At 43.8% G+C, this 13,032-nt stretch overlaps 1 protein-coding gene across 1 annotated transcript in view; it reads left to right on the top strand.

The window, feature by feature from the left end:
• The first annotated feature begins 3,859 nt into the window (after positions 1-3,859).
• STMN3 (stathmin 3) overlaps positions 3,860-13,032 on the top strand; it is a 51,125-nt gene continuing 41,952 nt past the window's right edge. Inside the window, exon 1 of the mRNA XM_070748763.1 lies at positions 3,860-3,911. Coding sequence (XP_070604864.1) covers positions 3,893-3,911 — 19 coding nt within the window. The 5' untranslated portion in view covers positions 3,860-3,892. The remainder of the gene's footprint in view (positions 3,912-13,032) is intronic.

Here is a 13,032-nt window from a genome sequence, read left to right as displayed (position 1 = left end):
GCCATTCCAAATGAGATAATTTGGGCCTCCTGATGTTGGAGCGTCCAGAAGTAGAAAGGCCAGCTCCGCCTGTCTCTCAGGCTGTCATTAAACAGGAACCGCCATTTAATCAGGCCGGAGAAGTCAGCAAAAAAGTTAAGGTCAAGCCATCGGACTTGCTGAATAACCAGATTTTTATTTAATTTTTTTTTGAACCAAGGCCAGTGAGTTATGAGTTGATATCAGAATAGCGATTTGCTGTTTTTTTTAAAAAAAATTCCTTACCATGCTTTTTTCCTTCCTTTCTTAAAAATATCTTTCAGATCAGAAAGCTGCAAACACAGACTTTTTTGTGTGTGTGTTTTTTTCCCCATCGATTGGTTTTAGCTACTCGGAGGGGCCATTTTCCCCAAGGAGGAAGGATTAGGGAGAAAGGCTTATTGATGAACCCACCATTTGCCCAGCTGAGTTCTCTTTTTTATTTCTTTTTTTAATTTTAAAAATAGACTTTATTTAAACACACAAAATACTAACAATAAAATTCACACAGAAAAAGAAAAAAAATTGAGATAAAAGTTGGACAATTTGTGACATGCTGGTAGTATAATTCTAATTGTGCTTATTTACTATTACATGAATTGTATTTACATATATGTATACATCAAGCTTTAGCGAAGATCTTATTCTAGTATATCTTTTGTTTTTCCTTTTATAACTGATTCTCTGACATTTACTTCCCATATTATCTAACATTTGTTAACTCTATGATTTTACTTTTTTTACCTATTTTCCATCCACCGACCATGGTATCCTTCTGCATCGGCTGGAGGGGTTGGGACTGGGAATGGGAGGCACTGTTCTTCAGTGGTTCTCCTCCTACCTCTCCGGTCGGTTGCAGTAGGTGTTAATGGGGGGTCAGAGGTCGACCTCAAGGTTACTCCCTTGTGGGGTGCCTCAGGGGTCAGTCCTCTCCCCCCTGCTATTCAATATCTACATGAAACCACTGGGTGAGATCATCCAGAGGCATGGGGTGAGGTATTATCAATATGCAGATGATACCCAGTTGTACATCTCTACCCCGTGTCCAGTCAACGAAGCAGTGGAAGTGATGTGCCGGTGCCTGGAGGCTGTTGGGGTCTGGATGGGTGTCAACAGACTCAAACTCAACCCGGATAAGACGGAGTGGCTGTGGGTTCTGCCTCCCAAGGACAATTCCATCTGTCCATCCATAACCCTGGGGGAGGAATTACTGACCCCCTCAGAGAGGGTCCACAACTTTGGCGTCCTCCTCGATCCACAGCTCACATTAGAGAAACATCTTTCAGCTGTGGCGAGGGGGACATTTGCCCAGGTTCGCCTGGTGCGCCAGTTGCGGCCCTATCTGGACCGGGACTCACTACTCACAGTCACTCATGCCCTCATCACCTCAAGATTCGACTACTGTAATGCTCTCTACATGGGGCTACCTTTGAAAGAACTACCTTTCGGCACACATTGTGATTTTTTTTTTCAATTATATCTTCCTCAATAGGCAAATTTCTGTTTTTCCAATATTGTGCCAGCACTATTCTCACTGCTGTCGTTATATGGAGGATTAGAAACAATTGATTTTTTTTTTCAAATTTTCGCAGGCTATACCAAACAAGAAAAATGCAGGTTTCTTTTCTATTTTTCCCTCTAATATTTCTTCTAACTGCCCAGCTAAGTTCTCGATAAAGGAAGTTGCAGGGTCACAGTCATACCTCTCCTGCTTTTCCCCCCTCAAGTTTATTTATTTATTTATTTTTATCAAAATATCAAATCAATGTGCAAACAGTGTGGCACCTGAATGACATACATTCTAATGCAATAAAAGCTGCTCAAATTAATTATAAGCCCTTCCATTCAACCCGCATACATATTTGTAATAAAACATGCTTATATTAATTTATAATTTACCATTTTTCACATTTTCTCTTATTACTTTCATTTTGCAATATTAAAAAATCTATACTGTATTAGTATCCTCCCCCCAATGGTGGGACAGTGGTTAGAGTGCGGTACTGCAAGCTGATTCTGCTGACTGTTGGCTGTAGTTCACCAGTTCAAATCTCACCAGGCTCAAGGTTGACTCAGCCTTCCATCTTTCTGAAGTGGGTCAAATGAGGCCCCAGATTGTTGGGGGCAATATACTGACTCTGTAAACCGCTTAGACAGGGCTGTAAAACACTGTGAAGTGGTATATAGGTCTAAATGCTATTGCTATTCTTATTTCTATCACTTATTCTAGCTTTTGATCACATCATAGAAACATAGAAACATAGAAGTCTGACGGCAGAAAAAGACCTCATGGTCCATCTAGTCTGCCCTTATACTATTTTCTGTATTTTATCTTAGGATGGATATATGTTTATCCCAGGCATGTTTAAATATAGTTACTGTGGATTTATCTACCATGTCTGCTGGAAGTTTGTTCCAAGGATCTACTACTCTTTCAGTAAAATAATATTTTCTCATGTTGCTTTTGATCTTTCCCCCAACTAACTTCAGATTGTGTCCCCTTGTTCTTGTGTTCACTTTCCTATTAAAAACACTTCCCTCCTGGACCTTATTTAACCCTTTAATATATTTAAATGTTTCGATCATGTCCCCCCTTTTCCTTCTGTTCTCCAGACTATACAGATTGAGTTCATTAAGTCTTTCCTGATAGGTCTTCCACCATTCTTGTAGCCCGTCTTTGGACCCGTTCAATTTTGTCAATATCTTTTTGTAGGTGAGGTCTCCAGAACTGAACACAGTACTCCAAATGTGGTCTCACCAGCGCTCTATATAGCGGGATCACAATCTCCCTCTTCCTGCTTGTTATATCTCTAGCTATGCAGCCAAGCATCCTACTTGCTTTTCCTGCAACTATTCTTCATGTTTTAGCTATTCTAATCATCTTTGTTGCTCTTCTTGGCACTCTTTCCAGAGTTTCAACATCCTATAGAATAGAATAGAGTAGAATAAAATAGCATAGAACAGAATAGAATAACAGAGTTGGAAGGAGCCTTGGTGGTCTTCTAATCAAACCCCCTTCTTAGGCAGGAAACCCTACACCACTTCAGACAGATGATTATCCAACATCTTCTTAAAAACTTCCAGTGTTAGAGCATTCACAACTTCTGGAGTCTACGGAGAGGGGGCGGTGTACAAATGTAATAAATAATAGTAATAAAATAATAATAATAATAAGCTATTCCACAGATGTCAGCCAATTTCTCCTTAGTGCTAAATGGCTTCTCTCTTTGATTAGTTTCCACCCATTGCTTCTTGCCAGGCCTTCTGGTGCCTTGGAGAATGGCTTGACTCCCTCTTCTTTGTGGCAACTCCTGATATATTGGATGACTGCTACCATGTCTCCCCTGGTCCTTCTTTTCATCAGACTAGACGTGCCCCATTTCTGCAGCCGTTCTTCATGTGTTTTAGCTTTGAAGACCAACTTGATGGGTGGCTGGTCCCTCTCTTATCTGTGTCGAAACAGAAAGGGCTGCATTGGAGAAATCTCCAATATTTGGGTGTGTCTCTTCGCCTGGCCCCATGTCTCCAGAGCCTCTACATTCTTCCCACCTCCCCAGAAAAGAAACCTGAAAGCTTTGGCTGCCCAAAGCCAAGTCTTGCTAGCCAGTTGGGTCTTCCGATCTGGCCCCTTCCGTGTCTTTTCCTTCCCTTTCTTTTCCCTTGTAGCCTCCCTCCCTCCCCTCCCCTCCCCTTTGCACACGTGTGCCATCTTTCTCCTCCCCCCTCGGAGAGCCACAGCCCCCTCCAGCTGAGTCACAGCTCTCCTTCCTTCCACAGCATTGCAGTACTCCGGCAAGCACAAGGCAGCCCTCTCCGTCTCCTCCTCTGCGGTCTGCAGCTTTTCTTTCACCGCCCATCTCCCCATTTCAGCACCATGGCCAGCACCGTTTCAGGTACCGTAAAATCAGGGGTGGCGTTCCCTTTTTTCTCCCTTCTTCTTTTCCTTCTCCTTCTCCTCTTCCTTCTCCTTCTCCCTTCTTCTTTTCCTTCCTTCCTTCTTCCTCTTCTCCTTTTCTTCTTCTTTCTTCCTTCTCTTATTCTCCTTCCTTCTTCTTTCTCCTCCTCCTTTTCTCCTCCTCCTCTTCTCCTTTTCTCCTCGTCCTTCCCTCCTTCCTTCTCTCCTTCTCCTCCTCCTTCTTTTCTTCTCCTTCTCCTCCTTCTCCTTCCTCCTCCGCTTCTCCTTCTTTTCTCCTCTTTCCTTCCTTCTCTCCGTCTCCTTTTCTTCTTCTCCTCTTCCTCCTCCTCCTCTTCTCCTTCTTTTTCCTTTCTCTGCAGATACCAGGGCACTATTTTTATTCTTCCAAGATTCGAGGCAATTCACCCTGCTCCTTTCCCAAGCCTGCCGTGGCGGGTAGGTGGGTGGGATAGAGGAATGGGTGGGTTTCCTTCCCTGACAAAGCATATATCCCAGCATTGTTGTCTTTTTCTTTTAAAAAAAAAAATATTGTTATTTTGCTTGTTTGTGGGGCTGGTTGGATTTCCAGGTTGCCTGGATGGGCTGACGATGAAGATAGATTTGCCTGCAACCGTCACACGACCATGAGAGAAACCTGTATCAATTTGCAGTCTCAAAATGTGATTTTAATTTTTTTAATTAGTTTACCAAAAAAAAAAAAAAGAGTAAGGCATTTGGGTTAGCTGTATCCAGAGATGGAGAAGCTCCGTGCTGGCTTGGGAGGGAGTGGCCCTTCCATGGCATTGAATGAGAGCCAACACTCGTTTCCCCAACAATCTTTTTCCCCTGCAAGGGCTTGTGATACCACCGCAGAGCTGCTCAGAGAAGAAGGCCCTGATAGGGGTTGGGGTGGGGCAGGCAAAGAGACATATGGGGCTCCTGCTCTAAGGATTTCTATATATGCGCCTGCCCTCCGCTAATCCTAAATGTGTCTTGGGTTACACCTTTATTTCATGGGGGTTTTTTAAGTCGATGAAAAGAGTCGTGCGGCGATGCAATTAGACCATTGGGGCAACCTAAGCAATAGACAGTTTGCAAAGATTTGTATGTGTGCCCCACTGGTGTGTGCGTGTGTGTGTGGAAAGGCTCCTTTAAACATGCTTGGCACAAACGCACGTCCCCCCAAAATAAAAATTAAATTAAAAGATAATTTTCAAAAGAAAATCAAAAGGGCAGACTCGGTCTTTTGCTATATTCCTGAGAGTTTTAGAAACGGAAAGTGCAAATTAGCCTTCCATCACTTGTCCTCTTCAAAAAAAAAAAAATAGGAGGGGGGGAGGAGAGAGTGGGAGAGGGAAGGAGGAAAGGAGAGAGAGAGAGAGAGAGAAGGAGGGAGAGAGGTGGGAGGGGGGAGAGAGAGAGACCCCAGAAAGATTACCAGCTGCTAGGCACGCTCGGAGAGAAGAGAAGGCGAAGGCGCAAACGTTCACAAATGCACCAACTGGCTGGCAGAGAGGTGCTGCGGGGTGTGTATACGCAGCTCGCCTCCCCCACTGCTGAGCTCCACACCTTTAAAAATGCCAAGGGCAGAGATGTCCACCCCTCTGATTTAAGGATGCAGCAGCTGGAACTAGGAGATGCCTTGGGGCAGGGGAGGAGCCGCCCACCCGATATTCACTGATGCCAGGAGGGGGAAAAACCCCATATTCATTGCAGTTGGCTGGAGGGAGACAGGGAGAGATGGCGACTTTATTTTTTGTGCAGAAATTGGCCTGTAGATGAAGCCAACGACTGGCCCAGGCTTCCTCTGCCTTGGGGAGTGGAAGAGCCCGGAGTGTCTCTGAAAGGCGGTGGGGGGAGGACAGGAGGAAGGGAGGGGTGGGGAGGACCAGGTGCATTCCCCATATGGCGCTTGGAAACAATCTGCTTCTTCCTCTCCACCCCACCCCCCCTTTATGGAAAGATGTTTCAATTTCCTGACAATGACAAAGGGCTCTTAGGGCTGCCAGGTTTGCCTTGGAAAGCTCTTCCTCTCCTCCTCCTCCTCCTCCTCCTCCTATGATGATGATGATGATGATGACCTGATTAGTGGTTGCAATGATTGGATGGGGCTGCTGGGGGCCTGAAGAAGGAAAGAAGGACTTGTAAGGTTAAGGAGACTGCCACTAAAAATTAAAAAACAGAAACCCAGAAGTTGCAGAAGATGGAAGAGATCAGCCAAAGACAAAGCCCTGCCTGTTGGGCCTCATCACCACCCCACCCTTCAGAATAGAATTGAATTGAATAGAATAGAACAGAATTCTTTATTGGCCAAGTGTGATTGGACACACAAGGAATTTGTCTTTGGTGCAGATGCTCTCAGTGTACATAAAAAAGATACATTTCACAAGAATTGAATTGAATCGAAAAGAATCAAAGCAGAATAGAATAGAATTTTTTATTAGCCAAGTGTGATTATACACACAAGGAATTCATCTTTGGTGCATATGTTCTCAGTGTATATAAAAGAAAATATATATTAGAATACAATGGAATGATTAGAATAGAATGGAATGGAATGAATAGAATAGCATTCAGAATAAGAATAGAATAGAATCAGAATTCTTTCTGGGCCAAGTGTGATTGGACAGAAAAGGGATTTGTCTCTGGTGCAGATGCTCTCAGTGTGCATAAAGGAAAAGATTTCTGCAGGAGGGTGAAATGCGACAAGCTGAATTGAGTGGATGGATGGATTTTATCCCTGCATGACTAAAAGACCCGTTTCCTTCCCAGCCTCCTGTCCCTTAAAATCAGGGAGATGCTAACAGAAGGAAACATCTGGAGAAACCTAACAAGGAATAAGCAAGCCAGGCCTGCAACTGGAGGTTGGGAAATAAAATAACAAGCATATTTTTCCCTCCTTCGGCCCTGTTCATCAGCATCTTTCACTTGCCCCCTGCCCACTTAGCAAGCCGAGCCTCCACCAGCAGATATTCCTGCTACCCAAGGGGCCACGCCTTCTCCCAACATCCTCCCCAAAGAGGTTGCACAAAACCCGCAGCCACACTTACAGGCCCCCCCTGTAGGGAAGGAAGACACCGCCAGCCCATCACTAGGGCAAAGGAGACCTTGGGAGCTCTAAAGCAGGAACTGGTAGCTCCAGAGTCAGCTGCCCCTTCTTTGTCATTTCGTATTATCTTTTTATTTTTTAATGTTTTAATCTCCATGTCTTTTTTTATAAGCTGCCCAGAAATCACTGGAAGCAGTGATAATAATAATAATTAATAATAATAATTTATTGGATTTGTATGCCGCCCCTCTCCGTAGACTCGGGGCGGCTAACAACAATGATAAAAACAACATGTAACAATCCAATAATAAAAACAACTAAACCAGTGATGGGCATCAATTTATTTATTTATTTATTTATTATTTAGATTTGTATGCCGCCCCTCTCCGCAGACTCGGGGCGGCTCACAACAAAATAAAACAATTCATAACAAATCTAAATCGTAGTTTAAAATATTAAAAAAAACCATTTACTAAACAAACATACATACAAACATACCACTCATAAATTGTATATGCCCGGGGGAGATGTCTCAGTTCCCCCATGCCTGAGGACAAAGGTGGGTTTTAAGGAGCTTACGAAAGGCAAGGAGAGTAGGGGCAGTTCTAATCTCTGGGGGGAGTTGGTTCCAGAGGGCCTATAAATGGCATATACAGTAAATTTAATAAATCGAATAAACCCAATCCATCCATCATTGGAGGGGCATGGATTTGGTCAGCAGGGATGGTATTTGTGGGAGGGGGTTTAGCAGGAGACTGGGAGGGAGGAAATGTGACCCCCCCATCCTCAATATCTTCCCCTGAAGGAGGAAACATATACAACTGACACAGCAGGGGGAAAAACCTAAACTGTTCCAGCAAGCTTGGCCTTTGAGTTTATTTGTTTCTGGGTTTGTTTTTAATCCATTTATTCTGTTTTAAGGATGATTTTTATAATTTTATGCACATTGTCTGCCAGGGAGGGGGGAGAGAATTCTCTTGACCACACCTTTATCGTATAAGACATACAGAGACCTTGTTAACCTCCAAATCCTTTTGAGATCATTAATATTCTCTTAGATTGTTCGAGAGTGGCAGATGTCGAAAACAAAGCATCGTCAGCAGATTTGGGGTGGGAAGGGGGGGAGATGTGGCTTCCCCCACCCCTCCCACTCAAAAAAGGGCAGATTTTCTTGATCCGTGGAGGGGAAATAATAACGGCTTGTAATTATCTTTTCTTTGGAATGGTCCTGGATTTCATTCGAGGGATTACAGGAAGGAAGGTGGGGCCACGGTAAAATTTTGGAAACCAAAGCCTTCTTTAAAACCGTTTCAACCATGGATCTCATTTTTCTGGTCCTGCGTGCGAATGCAACAAAAGCTTGTGATATTATTATTTATTCTCTCTCTCCCCCCTACTTGTTATCTTTATGTCAAAGAACGCAAAAACCTGCACCTCTAGCTGGGTAGGGCGGATTAGAAGAGACGAGGGGAGAGAAGGCAGGATGGGGAGGCTCCAGGGTTGAGAGTCGGCACGGAACTGCAGGTTGGTTGAATATGAGCCATCAGCTCTGTGTGGATTCTTACCGTGTTTCCCTGAAAATAAGACCCTGCCTTATATAGTTTTTTAACCCTGAAATAAGTGCTTGGCCTTACTGCCATGCACTCAAAAGCCTGATTGGGCTTATTATCAGGGGATGTCTTATTTTGGGGAAAACAGGGTACCTTTCTATCTGTCTGCCTGCCTGCCTGCCTATCTATCTACCTAACCACCTACTTACCTATCTGCCCACCTATCTACCTCTACCTACCTACATACCTACCTAGCTACTTACCAACCCACCTATCTATCTATCTATCTATCTCCATCCACCTAACCATCTATCTGTTTCCTCCCTCCCTCCCTCCCTCCCTTCTTAAAGGAAGCTGCAGATTTGACTTTGATAGGAGTGGCATATAAGCCCTGCATAATACTATCCAAGAGACAGTTTATTGCAGTGGTCAAAGAACTGGCCTGGAAACAAAGAGACTGTAAGTTCTAGTCTCCTCTTAGGCATGAAAGCCAGCTGAGTGGTTTAGAGGCAATCATATGGAGACAATGAGTTCTAGTACCACCCTAAGTATGGAAGCTAAGAGTATGATTTAAGGCCAATCAGCAGACAGTGAGTTCTAGTCCTGTTTGACTTTGGGCCACTCACCAAGAGTTGGTAAGTTCTAGTCCTACCTTAGGACTAGAGTTGATGAGTTCTAATCCTACCTGCCAGCTGGGTGATGACGTTACTTGGTGACAGTGAGTTCCAGTCTCATCTGCCAATCATTGGGGAAATCAGGAGATTCTGGAAATCTAACCAACTAGTGGTCGAGGGACATACGGATCTTTGGAGAGGGGCGGCATACAAATAATGATGATGATGATGATGATGATGATGATAATAATAATAATAATAATAATAATAATAATAATAATAATAATAATAATTTATTAGATTTGTATGCTGCCCCTCTCCGAAGATTCGGAGTGGCTAATAATAATAATAATATTGTAGAAGATAAGAAAGGCATTCAAGGTAGACTGGACCTTAGATATCTTATTGGTGTGCAGGAACTCTTGACTTATGATACATTTGAATTTCCTTCCCCTCCTTGGACTCAGCCTGGTTATCTCCTACCCACCTTAGTCATGAAAGCTGGCTGGGGGACTTTGGGCCAGCTACGCTCTTTGAGTCGACCTATGCAAGTTGTTAAATTAGTAACCAGGTTGTTAAGTGAATCTCCCTCCCTCCCCCACATCGATCCCAAAAGGGGATTGCACGACCCCCATTGGATGCTGCCATGGTCATAAATGTGAATCAGTTGCCAAATGTCTGGATTTTGATCATGTGACCGTGGAGATGCTCCAGTGGTTATAAAGTGTGAAAAAATGATCATAAGTCACTTTTTTCAGTGCTGTTGTAACTTTGAGGACTATCTGTATCCCCTAGTCACAGTGGCACATCACTTAGGATTGAATTCTTCTTCCTCCTCTTCCTCCTCCTCCCTGATGGATTCTGCAGAGTCACTTATTTTAATATTATTATTTTAAAAATCCATTGAACAGTTTGCCTCCAGAAGTTGTGAATGCTCCAACACTGGAAGTTAAACTTCCAGTGTTGGAGCATTCACAACTTCTGGAGGCAAACTGTTCAATGGATTTTTAAAATATATATATATATATAATTATCTAATATAATTTATCTAATGTAAATATAATTCAATATAATTTAAAAATATAATATAATTTATGTTATATTTCGATAATTATGTCGGCTTATTCTCTCCCTACTAAAACAAAATTCCTCTTTTGTTGCTTGCTGGCTGCAGTGCCTTTCTTCCCACCTCCGCCCCACCTCCTTGCCACGGCCCTCCCGCCTCCGCTAAATAGGATTTGGGGAGGTTTCCCGGGGGGGGCTTCTTCCCCCAGAGTGCCAGCTTCACGCCAGCAAAGCTCCAGGATTGGGAGTTTCAGCATTTGAGAGCAGGCCGTTCTCAGTTGCCTGCTTTGCCCAGGGTCAAAATGGAAGCTGGCTTCAAGGATGAGCCCTGCTCGGTCCCGAAGTGTGAGCTCTCTCCACTCTCCGCTCGGCCCTCCCTTTCCTTTTCACTGCTTGTCCTTTCAAGGGCAGGAGGAGGCGCGGCCTGATTCTGGCAATAAGATGAAGCCGGAGATCATAAGGAATGCATTGATTGGCATTTTGCTCTTCTCACTGTCCTTGGAAATGCATCTTCAGTCCTTACCCTGCAAGATGTTAGGCTACTTTCTTTTTCCTTCCTTCTTCCCTCTCATTCCTTCCTCTGTCTCACCTTCCTTCCTTCCTTCCTTCCTTCCTTCCTTCTTTCCTTCCTTCCTTCTTTCCTTCCTTCCTTCCCTCCCTCCTTCCTCTGTCTCACCTTCCTTCCTTCCTTCCTTACTTGCTTACTTGCTTACTTACCGTACTTACTTTTTTTCCTTAACAAAAGTTTTTTAAAAATATTTTCAACAAACAGTGCATCGTTTCTGCACAAAGCGTTGTCTGAGTCACATTTGTGACCCAGACTACATCATACATAGTCTCCCCTTCCTTCTTCCTACTTCCTTTCCCTTCTACTGTCCCCTCCTTTCCTTCCTCTCCTCCTTTTCTTCCCTGCCTCCTTCCTTCTTTCCCTTCCTTCTACCCTCCTTCCTCCCTCCTTCTCTCATTCCTTTCCTTCCTTCCTTCCCTCCCCCTCCTTCCTCCTTCCATCCATTCTTCCTTTCCTTCCTTCTGCCCTCTCTCCTTCCTTCCTATTGTCTCCTTCTTTCCTCCCTCTCTCCCTTTTCTTCCCTGTCTTCTTCCTTCCTTCCCTTCCTTTCTATCTCCCTTTCCTTCCTTCTGCCCTCCATCTTCTTCCTTCCTACTGTCTCCTTCCTTCCTCCCTCTCCCTTTCCTTCCCTGTCCCCTTTCTTCTACCTCTTTCCTCCCTTCCTCCTTCTCATTCCTTTTCTTGCTTCTTCCTCTCTTTCCTTCCTTTCTTCCTCCTTCCTTCCTACTGTCTCCTTCCTTCCTTCTACCCTCTTTCCTCTCTCCCTCCCTGTCTTGTTCCTTTCCCTCCCTTCCTTCCTCCCTCCCTCCCTCCTTTCTTTCTCCCTCTTCCATCTCCTTTCTCCCTGCCTTCCTTTTTTCCTCCCTCTTTTCAAGTTCTCTGACTGCCCCGTAGTGTGGTTTATCGACCTGAGATACGGTCTCTTTAGACTCAAAGCAATAGGTAACATCGTCAAATCTTTAGCGTGCATAGACTTTCCACTTCTGTCCCCATGGATGTATTTGTTTAAAGAAGCAGCTCTTTGAAGGGCAATGGGGGGGGGGGGGTTTGGAACTCTGCTGCAATTATTTAACCAATGGGCACCAATATTCTGTAGTGAGTTTCCTGCTGTTACTGATCTTCAGCAACACAAGTTACACACTAATCCCTCGCTACTTCGTGGTTCATCTTTCGCGGATTCGCTACTTCACGGGTTTTCAAAGGGGGCTTCAATCCATTAAATCCACTGAAATTTTTAAATCCATTAAAAATTCATAAAATTCTTCTACAGTACTACTGTATTATATTAAAGAAACTGGTATGATATCACATATAGTTCCAGCTGAGAATCATTCTAGAATGACTGTTTAATGCAAAGTGTGGGGTTTAAAAGTCCAAATACTCGTTAAATACACAAAAAAATATCTTTCCGCTACTTCATGGAAATTCGTTTTTCACGGGTGGTCTTGGAATGCATCTCCCGCGAAAAACGAGGGATCACTGTACAGGCATATTATGATTGCCCAAGGATATATGTTTTTCTAACAGGCATGAATATCAAGGTTGACTTAGCCTTCCATCCTTCCGAGGTGGGTCAAATGAGGACCCAGATTGTTGGGGGGCAAGAGGCTGACTCTGTAAAGTGCTTAAGAGGGCTGCGAAAGGACTGTGAAGCGGTATATAAGTCTAGCACGCTAGTGCTCAGTACTGATGCGACCTCGTTGGGTAATGAAACACCTGCAAACCAACAATTAAGCTCAGAGAGCCGCAAGGACTCCCACAGGCGTTGTGGAGAGCCTTGGTGGCGCAGGGGTTAGAAAGCAGGATTGCAGGCTAACTCTGCCAACGGCCAGCAGTTCTATCCTGATTGGTCAACGTTGACTCAGGCTTCCATCCTTCCAAGGTCGGTAAAATAAGGACCCAGATTATTGTGGGCAAGAGACTGACTCTGTAACCCTCATAGAGAGGGCTGTGAGTTATTGCTATTGTTATCTGTCTGTCTGTCTGTCTGTCTATCTGTCTATATATCTACCTACCTACCTACCAACCTACCTATCTACCTTATCTATCATCTCTATCTCTATCTATCTATCTATCTATCTATCTATCTATCTATCTATCTATCTATCGTCTATCTGTCTGTCTGTCTGTCTGTCTATCGTCTGTCTGTCTGTCTATCTATCTATTTATCTATCTATCTAACTAACTAACTAACTAACTAACTAACTATATCTATCTATCTATCTATCTATCTATCTATCTATCTAACTATATCTATCTATCTATCTATCTAT

Source organism: Erythrolamprus reginae, chromosome 3 (genome assembly GCF_031021105.1).
Source record: "Erythrolamprus reginae isolate rEryReg1 chromosome 3, rEryReg1.hap1, whole genome shotgun sequence".
NCBI lineage: Eukaryota > Metazoa > Chordata > Lepidosauria > Squamata > Dipsadidae > Erythrolamprus > Erythrolamprus reginae.
This window is presented reverse-complemented; position numbering and strand designations above follow the sequence as displayed.